General features: G+C 47.3%; 1 protein-coding gene across 7 annotated transcripts in view; it reads left to right on the top strand.

Annotated features, from left to right (window-relative positions):
• Nucleotides 1–212: 212 nt before the first annotated feature.
• The window catches only part of ESPN (espin), a 171,249-nt gene continuing 149,880 nt past the window's right edge, over nt 213–21,581 (top strand). For 3 of the 7 annotated variants that reach the window (XM_083162979.1, XM_083162976.1, XM_083162974.1), the window contains exon 1: nt 214–1,329. In XM_083162979.1, coding sequence (XP_083019105.1) covers nt 1,003–1,329 — 327 coding nt within the window. In that variant the 5' untranslated portion in view covers nt 214–1,002. Of the gene's footprint in view, nt 1,330–21,581 lie in introns of all 7 variants that reach the window. The other 4 variants (XM_083162977.1, XM_083162975.1, XM_083162980.1 and 1 more) reach the window with 2 other exon arrangements.

Genomic DNA, 21,581 nt, shown 5'->3' with positions numbered 1-21,581 from the left:
TGATCTAGATCAGGGGTTTTCAAACTATTTTGCTCCTGTACCCACATCAGACAATAAGAAATAATACAGGGCCCCAGCAAGTTACGGCAAAATGGCCGCCATGTGAGGAAATTGCAGTGAAGTAAGCGTTATTGTGACAAGGACACAGTGGGTAATTGGGGGGATGGAAATGGGTGACAGGGGGATGAAAGAGGGAAGCAGTGGGTGTTTAAGGAATGATTTTTAACCTGTCCCCCCTCTATACATAGTACATACACATTAGACTGATGTTCAGCAACAAGGAGACGTGACCCCCTGCTGAGGTGGTTGGGACCCACAGTTTGAGAACCGCTGGTCTAGACATCGTAGATCCGTTGAGATACCCACTAGCTTTGGGTCTGATTCAGCTTAGAATAAGGCTGTGTGTAGTGTGTTGTGTCATTAGACACCTTGTGGGGTGTGAGTCTTAAGTATAAGTTGGTGTTTAGCTTTGTAGTTTGCAGCCCATGTACAGCCCCACTCCTGTGATACATAAGGGCATGCATTCTGCACCTCTGCGTGTTATCTGTGTAAGTGAACAGCAGGTGGATCAGGAATCTGTGAGGATGGGGGGCAGGATTACACTGGCTAAACTCATTATAGCCAGTCTGCTCTTCATCAGTGAGAGAGGAGGAGGAGGAGGGCAGACAGCTGAGAGAGGGATGTGTGTGTCCTGCAGCATCAGATACCAGCACCCGGGACCAGCACAGGAGAAGATCAGGCTACAGTCCCAGCACCCACACACAGGTTCACCCGGGGGCCATGGGCCACACGCGGGGATCTGAGCCCCTCAGCAGCAGTATGCATGTGACACCCCAACAGGAGACCTAGGGACAGAGCTCTGCAAATGTGCATGTCCCCGGGGATAAGGTCTGGACAGCAGGGAATAAGGTCGGGACAGCAGCAGCACGGTGCATAAGAAGACTTGCAGCACTTCCAGCAGCCTGCATGCTACCTGGGGGGCAATGATCTGCCCGAGTGCCCATGGCCTGCCCTAGTACTGACCAGCCGGGCACCATGGCCCTGGAGAGGGTGCTGCAGGCGGCCAGGCACGGGGACCTGGAGGCTCTGAGGGCCCTGCACACAGGGGGCCAGCTGCAGCCGGGGGCCCGGGACCCTATGGGCGCCTCGGTGGTGCATCACGCTGCCCGGGGAGGGAAGGTCGCCTGCCTGCGCTACTTGGTGGATGAGGCGCAGATGGAGGGCAACAGCCAGGCCAGGAACGGGGCTACACCGGCCCATGACGCAGCTGCCACCGGCAACCTGTCCTGCCTGCAATGGCTGCTCACACAGGGGGGCTGTGACTTTGAGGTAGGTTCGTGTGGACCACCCATAGCTGTCCCAGGTGACATGCAGGTATGGGGGGAGGGGCGATCACCCTATACTACTACATGGGCCAATAATGTACATCATGCATGTAGAACCCAGTTATATAATGATATATTATATGATTCTGATAGTTGGGCATATTGCAGCATTGAACAGTCCTCTATGAATGCACAATTGTGGTCCCTTTAACTCGGCCCTTTAACTCTGCCATAGACTGCTAAGTACTCATTTATTTGTAAGCTTATAAACTTTCTGCTTGTGTGGATTAACTATTGGCTTATACAGTATATTTCTGTTATTATTAGCAGATTGTATCTTTTTCCTTATAATAATGTGATATGATGTCACCGCCAAGAGTCATGTGACCCTGGCGGTGACATCACTAGTCTACATTTGTGCTATATATTAGGCGTACGTGACATCATCACTTTCTAAGTAGAAGTGATGATGTTTGCAAATCTAGAGGCCTATACTACAGGGTATCTTGCATTTATTCATTTCACTTGAGTAACCCACACCCCTGTACCCCCCAGCTGTTCCTGAAATACCTGGGTCTGTATCTGTTTACTTTGTGGAACAATAGTTACAGTACCACTTGGCACAGTCATCACGGTTAAGCTGCTTAATAATACATGGCCTTCTCTCATCAGAAGCAAACAGCGGGAGTGTGACACACCTGTGCTAGGTAGGGGGATTACTATATATAGATTGCAAGGGACACCTTTTATCCTCTGTGTGGATTTAGTCCCGTGTCGGATGAGAGTCAGATGTATTAGAGTTGTCAACGCTGTGTATGTTGATTTTTGCAGCACTGTGATCATCACCGGTACTGGAAAACGTAACTGATTGTGCAGATAAGTTTTTATTGCAAATTGCAAGGAATATTTTTATTTATTTTTTGCACAAAAGGGAAATGGTAAATTTAAAGGAGGATCTCGATAAATAGTAGTGAGTAAAATCCAAGTGATCTAGTGGAGTAGTTTTGCTTTTGATTCACCATTCTGCGGAATGAGTTCCGCACTGGAATTATACTTTTGTGTATGTTTCAGAATATATAGTATATAGATAGAGCTGGGGATGACGCCACTGTCGACTCATTCTGCTCTGTTTGGGAACAAAATTGGTGGCAGGACTAATAACCCTTCAAGCAGAATCCGGTAAATATTTGACGTAACTTGTTTCAAATTTCATTCATGTCTTGAAAGACAATAAAACACAGGTGCATTTCAAAAGGTAGTAACCATAATATATATTATATTTTCAGTTATTTTAAAGGTCCCATTGCATGACAATACTTTTAAGGGGTGATACAGGTTGGTTTGCAAACTCAAACTCCTTCTTTATTGGACAAAACCATGTGCAGTGCAGGTGGGGCAGATGTAACAGGTGCAGAGAGAGTTAGATTTAGGTGAGTTATTTTGTTTCTGTGCAGAATAAATACAGTCTGCTTTATTTTTCCCATCAGATGGGACCCTACAGATTGAACCTGCTGCAGGTTCAATCTGTCGTAGCGGTAGTTGCTAAATTGTAGTGGGGTAAAGGACCTTCCACACCCAGGGGGAGGAGCAAGGCCGGAGGGCTTGCTCCTTCAGTATCCACACCCCCACTGGTTGCCCGAAGTGTGGCAAGTGTAGTAAGCCCGCAAGGGTCCATTGGGGTCCCTTGTTCCGACCTTGCTCCTCCTCTCTCCGCCTCCTGTTCTCCCCTGTCACGTCACAAGGTCCCTTAGCCCTCTTTAGACCTAACCCTGTCGGATCAGATTCATCAGTGGCACATCGCGGGTGCTTTTTAGCACCCACGATGTGTTGGTCCGATCCGTATGTGCAACAGTGGGGTCCGGGCGAGTAGTGGGGTCCTTGCGGCGCTGGGCAGTAAGGCAGCGGGGTCCGTGTGGCAGCTGGGAATGAAGTAGCACTACTGGTTGAGTATCCCTTATCCAAACATCCGTTATCCAAATTATTCCGAAAACCATAGTCTCCAAAATGTACTTTTATTTTTTGCTAAAAACCTACCGGGGACATCTGTAACTGCCACTACTGGGGAAATAACATGTAACTGCCAATACATATGTGCAAGGACATGATTGCTTGGCATTCAAATTCAGTGCCTGAGATAGTACACAAACTTTGGTTAATTTTTAAAACCTTGTTTCATGCACAAATACAATATATTTGTGTGTATTTCATGTGTTTGTTGTGTTTGTACAACATAAATGCAAGCTACCTCATTCAAATATAAAAATATTCCAAAATACGGAATAATCCATTATCCAAAATTCTTCTGGTCCTGAGCATTTTGGATAAGGGATACTCAACGTGTATTTGCTGTCAAATTCAGCAGCGCTTCCCGCCCCACCACCCAGCAAATAGCTCTACTTAATTCCCAGCCCAGACCCCGCTGACTTACTGCCCAGTGCTGCAGGTACCCCGCTGCCCACCTCGCGCCACGCAGACCCCTGCCCGCTCCCCCCCGCTGCCAGCTCCCCGGGGATATACATGCAATAAATCACATGCGATTTATTGCATGTATAATTTGGCACATCAAGTGCCAAATTGAAAGCGAACCTGCCGGGGGGCTCCAAGGGCAAACTGGTCCAACTTGTCCTTAGGACTAGTGTTTGGGGGCCTTAACTCTGTGCATGTTACATCAGCCCCACCTGCAGTGCAGCATGGTTTTGTCCATTATAGGAGTTGCCTTTTATAATCCCACCTGAATCACCCCCTTAGTGTAAGCTAGAAGACATTTCTGGCTGATACGTAGGTATATACCTGCTGTGCAACTATATTTTAAGTTGTGCTTATATTAAGATATGTAAATATGTGGTTGTATCACTGACTCGTCGCCCTGTCTATTTATTCAATGTAAAAACCCTCGACATCTATAGCCAACATGGATACTAGTAGTGTTCCCCCTAAAGCAGGGACATTTTATTATTTATATCTTATTTAGGGCGCTGCAAGGTGTCCACAGTTCCGTACAAGAGACAACACAATACTCCAGACCTACAATGGATCACAACTGATGGAACCCGTGGCAGGGTGATGGGTATGGAGGAAGTCAAGAGTAGGGTACAGTCGCTATCTGGTGGCTGACAGGATCACATTCCCTATTGGTAGGTAGATGTAAGGAGGCCAATCCCAGGCCATCGACATGCCATGCGGGTGCACACCTGGGCATTGTAAGCTGCATAGGCTTGCACAGAGGGGTAGAAGCCATGACATGTGGCACATCCATCACTGGATATAAGGTGATCTATGCTGCAGTGTAGTTCACTGAAGGGGTGGGCCTAGAGCAGTGTGACCTCTGACATCACGCTGCGCACTGCTGGGTAGGTGTACAGCGCCTATGCTGAGTACTGCTGGTGCTCAGCACTCCGGTCACAAAACCAAAATCCAAGATTGATCCCAACATCCTGGGATTGAATCCTCGCAATTTATAGGCAAAAATCATTGTAACTCGCCGTTCCTGATCCTGGGATTGGTATCTCTAGATAGAAGGCGCACTAGTAACAGAGAGGGGGGAGAATGCAAGAAGGGGAAGTGCTTATAAGCTTTTATGAAGATCTGTGATTTAAGGGTTAATGTTCTTCAATCCTCCAGTATTCAGATGGGTACACAGCATTGCGTTCCGACTTTACTGCCGATTTCCCTTGTGCTCAGAACCAACGCCGTGAGCGACTGAAGAAGTGTGCATCTTGTGAGTACCCACTGATCTATGTAGGCGATACTCTGGTCTGATTGGTCCGATCGGACCAGTGTGTACCCGGCTTTATCCTCAAATGTGAGAATGTGAATCATCCCACAGGATATTCTGAAAGGACCTTTGGGGCCAGACGTATGAAGCTTTGAAAAGTAGTAAAATGGAGAGTGATAAAGCACTAACCAATTGGCCCCTAACTGTCATTTGTCACGCCTAGCTTGTAACATTGCAGTTAGGTGCTGATTGGCTATAACTTTATCACTCTCCACTTTATCACTTTTCAAGGCTTGGTAAATCTCACCCTGGGAGAGAACAACCTCTTCAGCATTGTCTCCAATATGGTAGGAACACTGTATGGATTATGTAGTTACCCCTTCTCAGTAGAATGAATGACCATTTCAGCCATACCCAATGACAGCCGGTAGATAAAATCAAGCGTACAGGCCAGCAATCTCAGTAGTTGTACAGCACCATAGTAATGGGGTTACCTTTATTCCCTCACCGCCTTGAGGTCATGAGTTTAAGTTCTGCTAAAGGGGTGATACAATTAGAGGTGATAATGTGTCTGGTCCATTAAGTTAACACTCATTAACCTATCACCAGCTAATTTCAATTAGAACCTGCGTGCCTGCTTCCGTTTAATGATAAATTAAATTAGAAAATGCTCGTTCCAGCGTTCGCCCATTTAATTCTTGCTTTTTCATCTGTGATAAATATATGCAAAAATGGGGTTATCCACCTGAAGTCCACATAAAACAAATTAATATTGGATAACAATATATAAGTTTGTTATTTTGCAAAAGTAATGTCTTTGGGGTTCATAAATTGTGTTTTGTTTTTTTTGTTTAGGAAGGTGAAAAATATTATAGAAAGCAAATATATTTCTGCAAGTTAAATATTCTACTTAAGGTACTGCTTTCCTAGCACGGCGCCCACGATCTAGATTGTATGTGTAGGGCTGATATCTCAAGCATCTCATGCATCTTATGTGTTTGTGCGGCATATAGTGTGGCGAGCGCAGCGAGCCACCGAGCCCGAAGCGTGGCGAGCGGACGCGGAATACATGTAAAGTAGTCCGCGTCCCCTCGCGGGGCTCGCCACGCTTCGGGCTCGGTGGCTTGCTGCGCTCGCCACACTATATAAGATCAACTCCACGCCGACGTGGATAGTGGGGGTATGAAAAGGTCAGAGGACGCGTACCGCCGCCCCTCGCGGGCTCGCTGCGCTCGCCACGCTTCGGGTTGGCGTTGATAGTGCTGGTGGCGTTAACAATGGTTATTGGGGGCTCACGATTTATGCATAAGATCCATGAGATTAAAAAATCGGGTCCATCGCATTGATTGTATGCCTTAAGTACCTTAAACTTAAGGCATACAATCAATGAGACGGGCGCCGTGCTAGGAAAGCAGTACCCTACTTAAATCCTGCGTGCATTAAACTATCCTGCAAGTTTATATATTGTAAGCCATTTTTAAAATGTCATTAAAAACACCTATTGAAATACGCATAATTAGACCTATCTCATGGAGCCAAAAAATTATTTCGAAAATGGTCTCTATTTATGGACACTCTGGATTCTAATACTAGAAACAATATCCTTTCAATATTTGAAAAACTTTATTTGTCATAATTTAATTCTTATATAACCTTTACAAAAGGATATTGCATGTTAAACAATGTACTAAGGCTACTAGAAAAAGAAATCAGGTGTAGGTTTATTCTCTACAAGTCCATACACACTGGGCGACTATGCCCAGTGTGTACGGACAGCGATGATCGCGTTTATCGCTGCGGGGAAAGCCGCTCAGTGCATACACACCGAGCGACTTTCCCCCTGCCCGGTGCCGACGGAGGGGGGGGGGAGACGGCGTTACATAGTGGAGCGATATGCAAAGCCGTCCTGAAAGCCGCTTGTCTGCTGGTATAACCAGCAGATGAACGGCTTTCCCGGCGATGTTGCGGGAGCGCGCAGCAGCACCCGGGCATACACACTGGACGGCTTTGAGCTGAAAGCCGCTCAAACCTGCTGTTTTGAGCGACTTTCAGCTCAAAGTCGCCCAGTGTGTATGGGCCTTAAGTATCACCTGCAATATTATAAACACCTGTCATATACATAGAGCACCCCCATATACCCGCACCCCCATATACCCGCACCACATCTTGAAACCTATTAAACTGCACTTTGCAGAATCTCACCCCCAAAATAACATGTAATCATTGGCCAAATTAAGATAGTCTAAATATTCGGAGTGCCCAATGAATCATTAGGTAGGGTGTCTCAATTGGTTCTGGAACAAATCCCAACATTTTTTTCTTTTAAAATAGGGATTTTCCAAATCTATGCACCTGCTATGGGGTACTTGAAAAATAATTCATGTTAGGTCCTATGGAGAATGAATGCATGCTAACTGCCGCAGCTAATTGAATTGGCCACAATTTAACTATTGCGCAAAAACCTACGTATCAGGGCTAATTGAATTCCCCCCTAAAGTAAGTCCTGGGCTACTTTTGTGCTGTGAACAGGGGAGCAACCATCAAACAATTTTTCCTCTGTATGGGCACATGCAAGCGAATGTGTAAGCGTACACATACGCTCACAGAGGAGCAGGGGGATTCGGGGGGGGGGGGGGGGGCACGTGATCACCGGAGCTTAATTAACCAGTAGGTCTGAATTAGGCCCATAGAGTGTAAGCTCAGCTAGGCAGGAACTGATGTGAATGACTAATGTCTCTGTAAAGTGCTGCGGAAATAAATTAGCCGTTTATATCGAAGAGGTCAGGGGTAAGATGCCATTTTGTAATAAGTCAGTGTGCCAAGCTTCTGCCGCACGATAGCTGCCCAGGTCAGCTGTACAGCCGGGTACACACTACCTGAAGGCTGCTGTCGGTCTGCCATATACTCATTTCCAAGGAGCTAATATCGGATAGGTGCGTACACACTGCTCAGGGTGTATTTTGCATTCATCTGTTGAATGGGGTTGGGACAATATAAAATGCTCCCATTCTCTACCTCCTTCTCCTGATCTGAGCGTTGCAGGAGAGTTTGAAGCTGTTTATCAAACCCAATAAACCAAAAGTATATAGATTCCTGGTTCTGCGATAGATAGATAGATAGATAGATAGATAGATAGAATTTGCTGTACCCATCCCTGCCTACTCACATGTTCCCACCACCGACCGTGTCAGAGTCAGCGGGTGAGGAGACAGTGTTTCCCAGCCTGGGAAATCAATGCATGGAAATGGGAACATACTCATTGTTTACAGCCTATGGCCGTTCCTCCTAGTGACCTCCAGACAATCGGAGCTCACTGAGCAGAAGAAGCTGCAGTCTGGGAACAATGACCGGTCTATTGTACACAGAACAACAGGGGCCTGCTCCGGACTTTGTTATAGCTGATTATGGCACGGATCCTAGTCTGTACCCACATAACACCACATTCTGGGCACTGCTTTGGGTCTGCAGACGATTTTAGAGGCTTAATCAGACCTGACGCAAATTTCCATGGAGGATAATTATTGATAGACTGCGTGTTCAACCGGGCCTTAATGCACATGTGCGCTGCCTTTGGTTCGCAAGCCAGTCGCAAGGGGATTGATATGAAGGGGTATATTCAATGCTTTTCGTGAGCTGTGACACCTAGCAGCTCTGACCGCTTGTTGTTGTTGTTAACTGACACCACCTCTCCCCCCCCCCCCCCCCCCCCCCCACACACACACATACTGTTTCCACTTCGATGGGTTTTTGGTAGGCTCCCTGCATTAGCCGTGAACCTCGTTGTTTGGGGGAATCCTCGCCGTCATTTGACAGCAAGGGTTCCCCCTGGAACATTGAATAGGGTGAGTGGCCGGTGCGGGGGTTAAATGAATACGGCCCGAAGTGTGTGTGTGTGTGTGTGTGTATGTGTAGAGGTGGTCGTTTACTGGGGGTGTCTAGACAAACTCTAGGCATTGTGAAAAAAATGCTGGGAGTGTCACGGAAAACAAAGGCGTACTAAAGCCGGTTACAGGAGGGTGTGTGACGTCAGAACAAGGCTGCATATACCTGTTAGGGGAGAGTGTGTGACGCCAGAACAAGGCTGCATATACCTGTTAAGGGAGGGTGTGTGACGTCAGAACAAGGCTGCATATACCTGTTAGGGGAGGGTGTGTGATGTCAGAACAAGGCTGCATATACCTGTTAGGGGAGGGTGTGTGACGTCAGAACAAGGCTGCATATACCTGTTAGGGGAGGGTGTGTGATGTCAGAACAATGCTGCATATCCCTGTTAGGGGAGGGTGTGTGACGTCAGTACAAGGCTGCATATACCTGTTAGAGGAGGGTGTGTGACGTCAGCACAAGGCTGCATATACCTGTTAGGGGAGGGGGTGTGACGTCAGCACAAGGCTGCATATACCTGTTAGAGGAGGGTGTGTGACGTCAGAACAAGGCTGCATATACCTGTTAGGGGAGGGTGTGTGACGTCAGAACAAGGCTGCATATACCTGTTAGGGGAGGGTGTGTGACGTCAGAACAAGGCTGCATATACCTGTTAGGGGAGGGGGTGTGACGTCAGCACAAGGCTGCATATACCTGTTAGAGGAGGGTGTGTGACGTCAGAACAAGGCTGCATATACCTGTTAGGGGAGGGTGTGTGACGTCAGTACAAGGCTGCATATACCTGTTAGAGGAGGGTGTGTGACGTCAGCACAAGGCTGCATATACCTGTTAGAGGAGGGTGTGTGACATCAGCACAAGGCTGCATATACCTGTTGGGGAGGGTGTGTGACATCAGAACAAGGCTGCATATACCTGTTAGGGGAGAGTGTGTGACATCAGAACAAGGCTGCATATACCTGTTAGGGGAGAGTGTGTGACGTCAGCACAAGGCTGCATATACCTGTTAGAGGAGGGTGTGTGACGTCAGCACAAGGCTGCATATACCTGTTAGGGGAGAGTGTGTGACGTCAGCACAAGGCTGCATATACCTGTTACAGGAGGGTGTGTGACATCAGAACAAGGCTGTATATACCTGATAGGGGAGGGTGTGTGACGTCAGAACAAGGCTGCATATACCTGTTAGGGGAGGGTGTGTGACGTCAGCACAAGGCTGCATATACCTGTTAGGGGAGGGTGTGTGACGTCAGCACAAGCAAGGGCGTAACTACCATAGGTGCAAGGGGTGCAGCTGCTATGGGGCCCATAGCTGAAGGGGGCCCATCTTTGCTGTCTAAGTAATATGTTTTACATACATTTATCATCATCAGTTGCTAAATAGGGGGCCTTTACAAAATTTTGCTATGGGGCCTACGAATATCTAGGTACGCCTCTGAGCACAAGGCTGCATATACCTCTTACAGGAGGGTGTGTGACGTCAGAACAAGGCTGCATATACCTGTTAGGGGAGGGTGTGTGACGTCAGAACAAGGCTGCATATACCTGTTAGGGGAGGGTGTGTGACATCAGAACAAGGCTGCATATACCTGTTAGGGGAGGGTGTGTGACGTCAGTACAAGGCTGCATATACCTGTTAGGGGAGGGTGTGTGATGTCAGCACAAGGCTGCATATACCTGTTAGGGGAGAGTGTGTGGCGTCAGAACAAGGCTGCATATACCTTTTAGGGGAGGGTGTGTGATGTCAGCACAAGGCTGCATATACCTGTTAGAGGAGGGTGTGTGACGTCAGCACAAGGCTGCATATACCTGTTAGGAAAGGGTGTGTGACTTCAGTACAAGGCTGCATATACCTGTTAGGGGAGGGTGTGTGACGTCAGCACAAGGCTGCATATACCTGTTACAGGAGGGTGTGTGACATCAGAACAAGGCTGTATATACCTGATAGGGGAGGGTGTGTGACGTCAGAACAAGGCTGCATATACCTGTTAGGGGAGGGTGTGTGACGTCAGCACAAGGCTGCATATACCTGTTAGGGGAGGGTGTGTGACGTCAGCACAAGGCTGCATATACCTGTTACAGGAGGGTGTGTGACGTCAGAACAAGGCTGCATATACCTGTTAGGGGAGGGTGTGTGACGTCAGTACAAGGCTGCATATACCTGTTAGGGGAGGGTGTGTGATGTCAGCACAAGGCTGCATATACCTGTTAGGGGAGAGTGTGTGGCGTCAGTACAAGGCTGCATATACCTGTTAGGGGAGGGTGTGTGATGTCAGCACAAGGCTGCATATACCTGTTAGGGGAGGGTGTGTGACGTCAGCACAAGGCTGCATATACCTGTTAGGGGAGGGTGTGTGACGTCAGCACAAGGCTGCATATACCTGTTAGGGGAGGGTGTGTGACGTCAGTACAAGGCTGCATATACCTGTTAGGGGAGGTTGTGTGATGTCATCTCCAGCCTGCATATTCCTTGTTTTTCATCTCAGCGCAACTAAGGGGCTGATTCGGCCATTTCACTGATGTTTGGGGTTTGCGCATCACTGACCATCTAATCATTTTTCTCCCCTTCGGTAATAAAAGTCTGTCTAAACTGACTTATTTCCGCCGCTGACTGCCGAATACGGGGCGGTCGCTGATGTCATGTGACGTCAGCCGGCCTCCCCCAGCAGGTGAACGCCCAGTCTTTTTCTCCCCTTTAGCTGCATGTGAGGATATTTTTTGAATACACAATCCCCTGCATGCTATGGATTAGTGTGTGTGTGTGTGTGTTAGGCAGGGCGGCACTTACCTTACACGCAGCCTAGTAACTGGTCTGAGTTATGCCCTAAATCTCCGGTAACTGGGATGACAGTATAAAAATCACTCGATGCTAAGCCTGTTACCATGGGGTTTGGACAATTCGCCTTACACATCTGCAGGGCGTTCACTGTAATTTGCAAGGCGGATCTCGCTATATCCGGGCAGCGTCTTGACCACTATTCAGGTCTGAATTAGCCCCTAAGTGTCTTTGGTAAATTGGCTAAAGTTCTATATCCTCTAGAATCTTCTTACTTTTCATCCTGTTTCTCTTTGCTTGTAATGATTGGCTTCACACTATATAACCAATATATATATAGACCTTTTACTGGTGGTTGTGATTATAGCTCACAGATAATGCCTAGTTTGACAGTCGCAGGTAGACAACAAAATGTTGACATTGACAAAATGTAGACACAAACAAAAAAAGTTGATCTCCTTTTTGTGTCAATGTCTACACCTGAGCCAGTTTCCCCCCAATTAGTGTAATGTGTCAATTAGACGCTGATATAATTTATAACGTCACACATTGTGTATGCCCCATACCGACAACGTTGCTCGCTACTGCGGGTCGTTAATGATGTTCTCCATCTTGCATGTCGTTAATGACTCCCCGCCCCAATATCTACATGTACAGGCGAGGGAGCACATTGTAAATGAGGGCCGTGCTTCGCCTCCTCCCTTCCCTTCTGCTACCGACCCCCTGCTAGCAACCACTTGTCAATGTCGGCACCCCTTCTGGTCCTCGCGGCCGCCGATATTGCCAAGCGTGTATGGAGCTTGAGTATGAAAAAATACATGCCGCATTTTAGTATCTTCACAACCACTTTTGCAACAACGTTATTCCCACACGGGCCGTCTCTACCATTAGGCAACTTCAGGCAGCTGCCTAGGGCGCTGTTTTTTGGGGGGCTCCCCTGAGTCTGCATATCACAAAATTAAGGATGGCTGTGAGAGAGGCGGATTTGTGGAACTTAATGCAAGCGACAGCTGTGGAACTTCTAAGGCACCACCTACACACTCCGCACACCTCCACATTCAATAAACCCAAACCATTCATGTTCATTCTTCAAAGTTTTGTGGTGTTGCCCAGTGGTTGGTACTGTGTATTAAAGTCCCATACACACTAGGCAGGGATTTGCAAGTGTGTATGGGGCTTAAGACCAAACATAGACAGAAAAAAGGCAGAATTTGATCGGTTGCTATGGGCAACATCACCTCTTTTCATTTTTCATTCATATACCACTCAGCGGCCAGGTCCTGTGCAACTTTGTAGGCGTCTGCGCTTCTTTTTTTGTCGAAATTGTGTCTTAGTCACAAAGCGATGATCCCAGGACACAACAGTAGACTCCTATCTATCTATCTATCTATCTATCTATCTATCTATCTATCTATCTATCTATCTATCATCACCTCTATGAGGTGAAGTACCCCCAGTAACCACTAGAGGCCACTCGACGAACCAAATTACTCCTTTGTGTGCTAAAAGATGTCATAACAGAAAGTGAGTGAAAGCTATTTTTTTCCTTTTAGCTGTTTCTACTGAGCCGATTCCCAGGTAGACCAGGTAATTACCAGTTTTTATTTTTTGGCAGTGAAAAAATGGGTATTGGTCAAAGATAAGATTGAGCTTCCCTTGTCAGCAGGTGCATTGTCTGCACTCCTGCTAGACTCGGCTGCATTAGAAAAGCTGGAGACTCATGATGTGGTTTCTCTTAGTCGCTGGGCAGGAGCTCGCCAAATGGTGATGATGTCTCCGCCCAGTGTGCTCCCAGCCTATCGGTGACTATTCCATGGGCACCCAGGCTGGACAATGCAACCAAAACTGAGAAGGTAAGTATTATTCCACTGCCCCCATATCACACAGTAGGGCAGATGTATTACGCCTGGTGAAGAGGTAGAGTGAAAGGTGACAACACACCATCCAATCAGCTCCCAACTGTCATTTTCTTGAAATATAACTGATTGGCTGGTGTGTTATCACATTCTACTTTATCTCCGATTTATCTCCACTTGATCTCTTCACCAGGCTTAATACATCTGTCCCAGTGTTTTTTAAATCTCATAATACCATGTAATGATAATAATCCCGGGTACTTTTGGGACTCAAAAATGTCTGGGATCCGGGATCCTGGGATTGTCTTTCCTAGTATCAGCATTTCTAGTAATGCAGCAGTTGGGCCTGAAATATGATTTCTGCAGGGCTGTTCTATATGATTTCTGCAGTGCTGCATTTTATGATTTCTGCTGGGCTGTTCGATATGATTTCTGCAGGGCTGTTTGATATGATTTCTGCAGGGCTGTTCTATATGATTTCTGCAGGGCTGTTCTATATGACTTCTGCAGTGCTGTTCTATATGATTTCTGCAGCGCTGTTCTATATGATTTCTGCAGCACTGTTCTATATGATTTATGCAGTGCTATTCTATATGATTTATGCAGCGCGGTTCTGCATGATTTCTGCAGGGCAGTTCTGCATGATTTCTGCCACGCTGTTCTATATGATTTCTGCAGGGCTGTTCTATATGATTGCTGCAGGGCTGTTCTATATGATTTCTGCAGGGCTGTTCTATATGATTTCTGCAGGGCTGTTCTATATGATTTCTGCAGCGCTGTACTATATGATTTCTGCAGCGCTGTACTATATGATTTCTGCAGGGCTGTTCCATATGATTTCTGCAGGACTATGCTATATATGATTTCTGCAGGGCTATTCTATATATGATTTCTGCAGGGCTGTTCTATATGATTTCTGCAGGACTGTTCTATATTATTTCTGCAGGGCTGTTCTATATGATTTCTGCAGGGCTGTTCTATATGATTTCTGCAGGGCTATTCTATATGATTTCCGCAGGGCTGTTCTATATATGATTTCCGCAGGGCTGTTCTATATGATTTCCGCAGGGCTGTTCTATATGATTTCCGCAGGGCTGTTCTATATGATTTCCGCAGGGCTGTTTTATATGATTTCTGCAGTGCTGTTCTGCATGATTTCTGCAGCGCTGTTCTATATGATTTCTGCAGGGCTGTTCTATATGATTTCTGCAAGGCTGTTCTGTATAATTTCTGCAGCGCTGTTCTGCATGATTTCTGCCGCTCTGTTCTGCATGCTTTCTGCCGCGCTGTTCTATATGATTTCTGCCGCGCTGTTCTATATGATTTCTGCAGGGCTGTTCTGTATGATTTCTACAGCGCTGTTCTATATGATTTCTGCATTGCTGTTCTATATGATTTCTGCAGGGCTGTTCTATATGATTTCTGCAGGGCTGTTCTATATGATTTCTGCATCGCTGTTCTATATGATTTCTGCAGGGCTGTTCTATATGATTTCTGCAGTGCTGTTCTGCGTGATTTCTGCAGGGCTGTTCCATATGATTTCTGCAGCGATGTTCTGTATGATTTCTGCAGCGCTGTTCTATATGATTTCTGCATCACTGTTCTATATGATTTCTGAGGGGTTTTGATAACTGTTCAGCAGTAAGAGCGTCCCTGGGAAGTGTAGCGCATGAGACAGGAAACAATGAATGCAAATGAGCAGCTAATCGGCTTGCACAATGCAGGGTGGATGTGAAAGCATGTGATGTGCTTATAGCTTAAAAGTATTACAGGTAATTTGTGTAAAAAGCCATGTTGTGGGTGAGAGAATGGGATTAACAAGACATGACAGCTTGGCACAGTTAGGGAGATCCTACAGCCAACGCACCAATTCCCAGGTGCAACGCTCTGCAGAAAGCCTTTTACTTGAGCTGATCATTTTGCTTTGTATTTTACAGCTGTGGAAAGTATCTGACTGCAGGGATAAAGGGATATGGTCACTGAAGGTCGACACATGAAGAAGGTCGACATGGCTAATGTCGACTGGGTTGGAAGGTCGACACAAGCATTAGACCAACAATGGGAAGGTCGACATGATTTTTTTTGGTACTCTTTACCTAGAACGGCGCCCATCGCGGTGATCGCGACATCGCGGGCCGTACATAAACGGCCGCGACGCGATGCCCGCGATCACCGCGATTTTCCCATAGGGAACAATGTTAAAAAGCCTGATTGACCGCGATTTTGCATTCAATGCCTCAATGCCCGCGATTTTCACATAGGAATCAATGTTAAATGGGCTACAGAGCCCAAATAGGCAGAATTAACCCTTAAATGTCCCCCCAATTTTTGTACGCCACCCCACGATCCACGCCAACCCGAAGCGTGGCGAGCGCCGCAGCCCGCGAGGGGCGGCGGTACGCGTCCTCCGACCTTTTCATGCCCTACTATCCACGTCGGCGTGGAGTTGAGAATAGAATAGTGTGGCGAGCGTAGCGAGCCACCGAGCCCGAAGCGTGGCGAGCGGACGCGGATACCTTCACAGGTAAACGCGTCCCCTCGCGGGCTTCACAGGTGTCCACTTTTCGCCACGGATACCTGTGAAGCCCGCGAGGGGACGCGTATAACTGTGAAGGTATCCGCGTCCCCTCGCGGGGCTCGCTGCGCTCGCCACGCTTCGGGCTCGGTGGCTCGCTGCGCTCGCCACACTATTCTATTCTCAACTCCACGCCGACGTGGATAGTAGGGCATGAAAAGGTCGGAGGACGCGTACCGCCGCCCCTCGCGGGCTCGCTGCGCTCGCCACGCTTCGGGTTGGCGTGGATCGTGGGGTGGCGTACAAAAATTGGGGTGACATTTAAGGGTTAATTGTGCCTATTTGGGCTCTGTAGCCCATTTAACATTGATTCCTATGTAAAAATCGCGGGCATTGAGGCATTTTAAAGTAAAATCGCGGTCAATGAGGCTTTTTAACATTGTTCCCTATGGGAAAATCGCGGTGATCGCGGGTACACGATTTTTATGTACCCGCGATTTACCCGCGATGCCCGCGATGACCGCGATTTTTTACCCCCGACGCCCGCGATTCTAATCGCGGGCGCCGTTCTAGGTAAAGAGTACCTTTTTTTTTTTTTTTTGCTGAACGGTTGTATTTCATGCCCTACCATCCACTATGGCATGGTGCAAGAATAACGTAGTGTGCCGAACGAAGCAGTACACTCTGACAGTGTCCATGTCGACATTTGGAACACAAATGTGAAAAACTCGTGTCGACCGTCCCATTGTCAACCTTCCAACCCTGTTGACTTATTCCATGTGTCGACCTAAGTCTTCAGTGGTCGACCCCAATGCATGTCGATTTAATATGGGTGGAGCCAGTGACCTATACCCAGGATAAGCTAGTGCTGTTCTAGTTTTCAATATGTACTTATTTCATATATTAAATTCAATTTACTCTCTATATAAATCTTGGTCTGGGATAATGATTCTCAAACCGGTACTTGTGTATTATCACCGCGCCCACTTTCCCTACGTATGTTAACTTAGTGAAATCGCATAACGTTCTATTACCATGTGATGCGATTTTACCCTTCCCGCTCCGTGTTATTCCCGCCCCCTGAACCTGTCTAATAAGACAGTGGTCCACTATAATAACTAGATGCGGGAGGCATGCACAGTGGACTTGCTGGCACAGCCGCAGCGCCGCATTGGGGGCCCTGGACAGATCGTATAAGTAGATGAAAGCCTTTTTGTCAAAAGGAAGAGTAATGGGGGCAGAGTTTTACCTCAGCAATGGGTGTTTGGAAGGATATCCCGGGAAACGGGACAGTGTTTTATCACTGCAGTGCCACAACGGGATGCCAGCACCCTCATGGCCGCTATTAACAGCCACATTGAGCCGGGAACCACTATTTATAGTGATTGCTGGAGTGCTTACAGCACGGACGAATTGGAACGGACAGGATACCACCATGCCCGTGTTAACCACAAGTACAATTTCGTGGATCCCGAAAGTGGTGTACACACCCAAACAATTGAGAGAATTTGGGCTTCAGCTAAACGGAGGAACAAGCGCCAATGTGGTACAGCTCGCCATCATTTAGACTCATATTTGCAAGAGTTTATTTGGAGAAAATGTTTGGCAGGAGATCACCCATTTGACAGAATCATGCATGCACTGACTTTGCTCCCAAAAGCTGATTGACTTTTTAATTAATCTTATTGTTACTATAATTGTTCTTGAATCATTGTCACTTTTATTTTTGATTAATGTTGCTATGAATTTTTATATGTTCTTGAATCATTATTTATTGACTAAATTCGACCAGTTACTCGTTGACACACATTGTCGTTACTGTGTCAGATGAATGATATTGCTGGTGTGAATGTGTCCATAACACACCCCCATTATCCATGTTAGCCCGAAGCGTGGCGAGCGGCGGCGGAACGCGTCCTCCGACCTTTTCATACCCCCACTATTCACGTCGGCGTGGAGTTGATTTTATATAGTGTGGCAAGCCACCGAGCCTGAAGCGTGGCGAGCAGACACGGATTACATGTTAAGTAATCCGCGTCCCCTCGCGGGGCTCGCTGTGCTCGTCACACTATATAAAGTCAAGTCCACGCCGACGTGGATAGTGGGGGTATTAAAAGGTCAGAGGACGTTTTCTGCCGCCCCGCGACGGGCTTGCTGCACTCGCCACGCTTCGGGCTGACGTGGATACTGGGGGTGACGCAAACCAATGGCAGAGGTCATTGCATCACATGTTATACTAAACACCCATCACATCTCATGCCATGTGTGCTCCATGGGTGCTTATACCATGAAATATCGCTTCGCATCGCATCTCCTCTCATTTGGTGCCATGCGATCCTATGCGATATTTCATTGTATAAGCACTCCTGTGAACCATGGGTGCTTATACCATGAAATATCGCTTCGCATCGCATCTCATCTCATTTGGTGCCATGCGATCCTATGCGGTATTTCATTGTATAAGCACTCCTGTGAAGTTAACATGGATATCGCATCGAATCGCACAGCTCTATATACACCATGAGATTTCCCTACGCAAAATAGCCCACTAAGCTATTTGCGTACTGGGCGCCGTGATAATACACAAGTACACTCAAACCTTTTTGAATTACGGAGTCCAGTGCTGGTTTTGCCTATTGCATGGACCATAAATAATTTTATTTGAACCCCCAGCTTACTGTCTCCCTGCAAGTACCCCGTGGCACCCAGTTTGGGAACCACTGGTCTGGGCATTATAAATAGATTATGATTGAAGATGAGCGTTTTAAACCGAAACACAACTAAATAACTTTATAAATCTGTTCAGTGATCGTATCTGGATGCTGAATAAAGTGATCACAGAACCTGTAGGACTGTACTATGGGCCTTAAGGAGCCTATACACGGTCCGTTGTGGACCGGCTCCGTTCTGTACTATGCGATGCGTGCTCCAGCGCATCACATAGGGCCTTATTTTGGTTCATTCTTTCTGACAAAATCCTTCTTAGATGGACAAAACCATGTGCACTGCAGATGGGGCAGATGTTACTTGTGCAGAGAGAATGAGATTTGGGTGGGGGTTTACTTCAAAGTGAGATCTATATTGCAGTGTAAAAATAAAGCAGTCAGTATTTTCCCTGCACAGAAACAAAATTACTCACCCAAATCTAATTCTCTCTGCACAAGTAACATCTGCAATGTGTGCTATTTAAGTCCCGAACGGATCCGTTAAACGGGCACCTTTATTCAGATCTGAGCTCAGTACAATTTTGTTTGGAAAATGTGCAAAACCATGTGCACTGCAGGTGGAGCAGATGTAACCTGTGCAAAGAGTTACATTTGGGTGTGGGGTGTGCTGAAACTGAAATCTAAATTGCAATGTAAAAATAATGCAGCCAGTATTTACCCTGCACAGAAACAAAATAACTCACACAAATCTAACTATCTCTATACATGTTCCATCTGCCCCACCTGCAGTGCACATGGTTTTGCCCATTTTCCGAACAAATTTGTTCTGAGCTCAGATCTGAATAAGGCCCTATGTGCACATTACTTCAGCAGCAAGTGGTCCTGGAGAGGATGGTATGAAGTCTAGTAACTATACAGTGCTGGTCTGACGCTGCATGGTGTCTATAGCTAGTGTCCTATGTAGGATGCACTCTAATGATAAGGTACTGTAAAGTGAATACAATGATTTATTCAAACGTCGAACATTTGGTACACATGAATAATATCTAATCCATGTGAGATTTAATAGGATGCGAGATTCAGAAAGTGAGAGATTTGGGAAGAAATCTCCAGGTTTTTTAAAGCGGCAATCATTTACATTTCAGAATCAAACTGGTTTTGCAGTGTAAATGATTGCCGCTTTAAAAAAACAGGAGATTTCTTCCCAAATCTCTCACTTTCTGAATCTCTCATCCTATTAAATCTCACCCCACATGTCTACATACACTGTAGTCTGATGTAGGTCCCTTGTGCTGCCCTGTACCTAATCTCTGGAACGCCATACCTCGCCAACTACCTGCTTTTCTTATGGCCTTTAGGCCTAATAGTGTAAACGGTACTTGTTTCCTAGCACGGCCACACCGATTTACATCGGGGTGGTCGTGTCGTAAAAATCGGGTCGATCGCATCGCATGCGATTTGGTCGCATGCGATGCGATCGACGCGACCGACCCGATTTTTTGATTGAATGAAATGTAAATCGGGTCCCTGGGACCCGATTTTACATTGGATTCAATGTAAAATATTCCCTAGACCCCCAAATTTAACGACGTAAACCCCACCCCACGATAGACGGCAACCCGAAGCGTGGCGAGCGCAGCGAGGGGCGGCGGTACGCGTCCTCCGACCTTTTCATTCCCCTACTATCCACGTCGGCGTGGAGTTGAGAATAGAATAGTGTGGCGAGCGGACGCGTATACCTGTGAAGTTATACGCGTCCCCTCGCGGGGCTCGCTGCGCTCGCCACACTTCGGGCTCGATGGCTCGCTACGCTCGCCACACTATTCTATTCTCAACTCCACGCCGACGTGGATAGTAGGGGAATGAAAAGGTCAGAGGACGCGCACCGCCGCCCCTCGCGGGCTCGCTGCGCTCGCCACGCTTCGGGTTGGCGTCTATCGTGGGGTGACGACGGGGACATCTATAATGTGAAATGGGTCATATTGGCCCATTTCACATTTTTCACATTTTTTTAAAGGTGAGATGGACTTAATCAAGTCCATCTCATCTTGTGCCATTATAATGGCACAAGACCGACGCGATCCTCCCGATTTTGAACCTTTGCCGGCAAAATGGACCTGATTTCAAAGGAAGTCGGGTCCATCGTGTGGATCGTGTACCTTAACTTAAAGGTACACGATCCACACGATTGTGGCCGTGCTAGGAAACAAGTACCGTGTAAACAAGTGTTTCTGATCATTTAGAGGCCTTGGATGGAATCAGAATTGGCCCCAATGTGGGGAGAGAAGAATGTAAGTTCTTGGGTTTAGTGGGGGGTTGAGATTTTGAGGACATCAGATCGGATTCTTACAAAATGGTCTTGGAACATTGTAATAATGGTTCAATGAAATTGCATACCTCCCAACTGTCCAGCTAAACGCAGCCGGCAGTGTCCCGCTGCGGGGGGAGGGGGCAGGGCCGGCGCTACCCACTCAGCAGCTCCTGCAAAGCAGGGAGGCGCCATGCTGAAAAGGCGCTGTCTCCCTCCCTGCTCTGCTAAAGCTGCCTCGGCCCTCACTGTCACTGCCTCCTGCACACCGCTTGCAGCGCCTGTCTGACAGGGGGCGGCAGTATGGAGAGGCTGAGCAGCTCCCTGCACCGCGCACACACTGTCCTCCTCCTGCGACCTGCCCCCTCTTCCTCACGGACACTTGCGCTGAGGCAAGTAGCGCTGTCTGTGAATGCCTGGATGACATGTCATGTCTGGAGCCACCCCCTACCCATTGCTCCCTGCGTCTGTCAGCTGTCAATCAAATGACGAACAGGCAGCAGCGCCGCCTCCCCTTCCTTCCCTCTTCTCAGTGTGCTGTGCC

Source organism: Crinia signifera, chromosome 19 (genome assembly GCF_055691185.1).
Source record: "Crinia signifera chromosome 19, ASM5569118v1, whole genome shotgun sequence".
Classification (NCBI taxonomy): Eukaryota; Metazoa; Chordata; class Amphibia; order Anura; family Myobatrachidae; genus Crinia; species Crinia signifera.
Note: the sequence above shows the minus strand (reverse complement) of the source record. Positions and strands in the feature narration are given on the sequence as shown.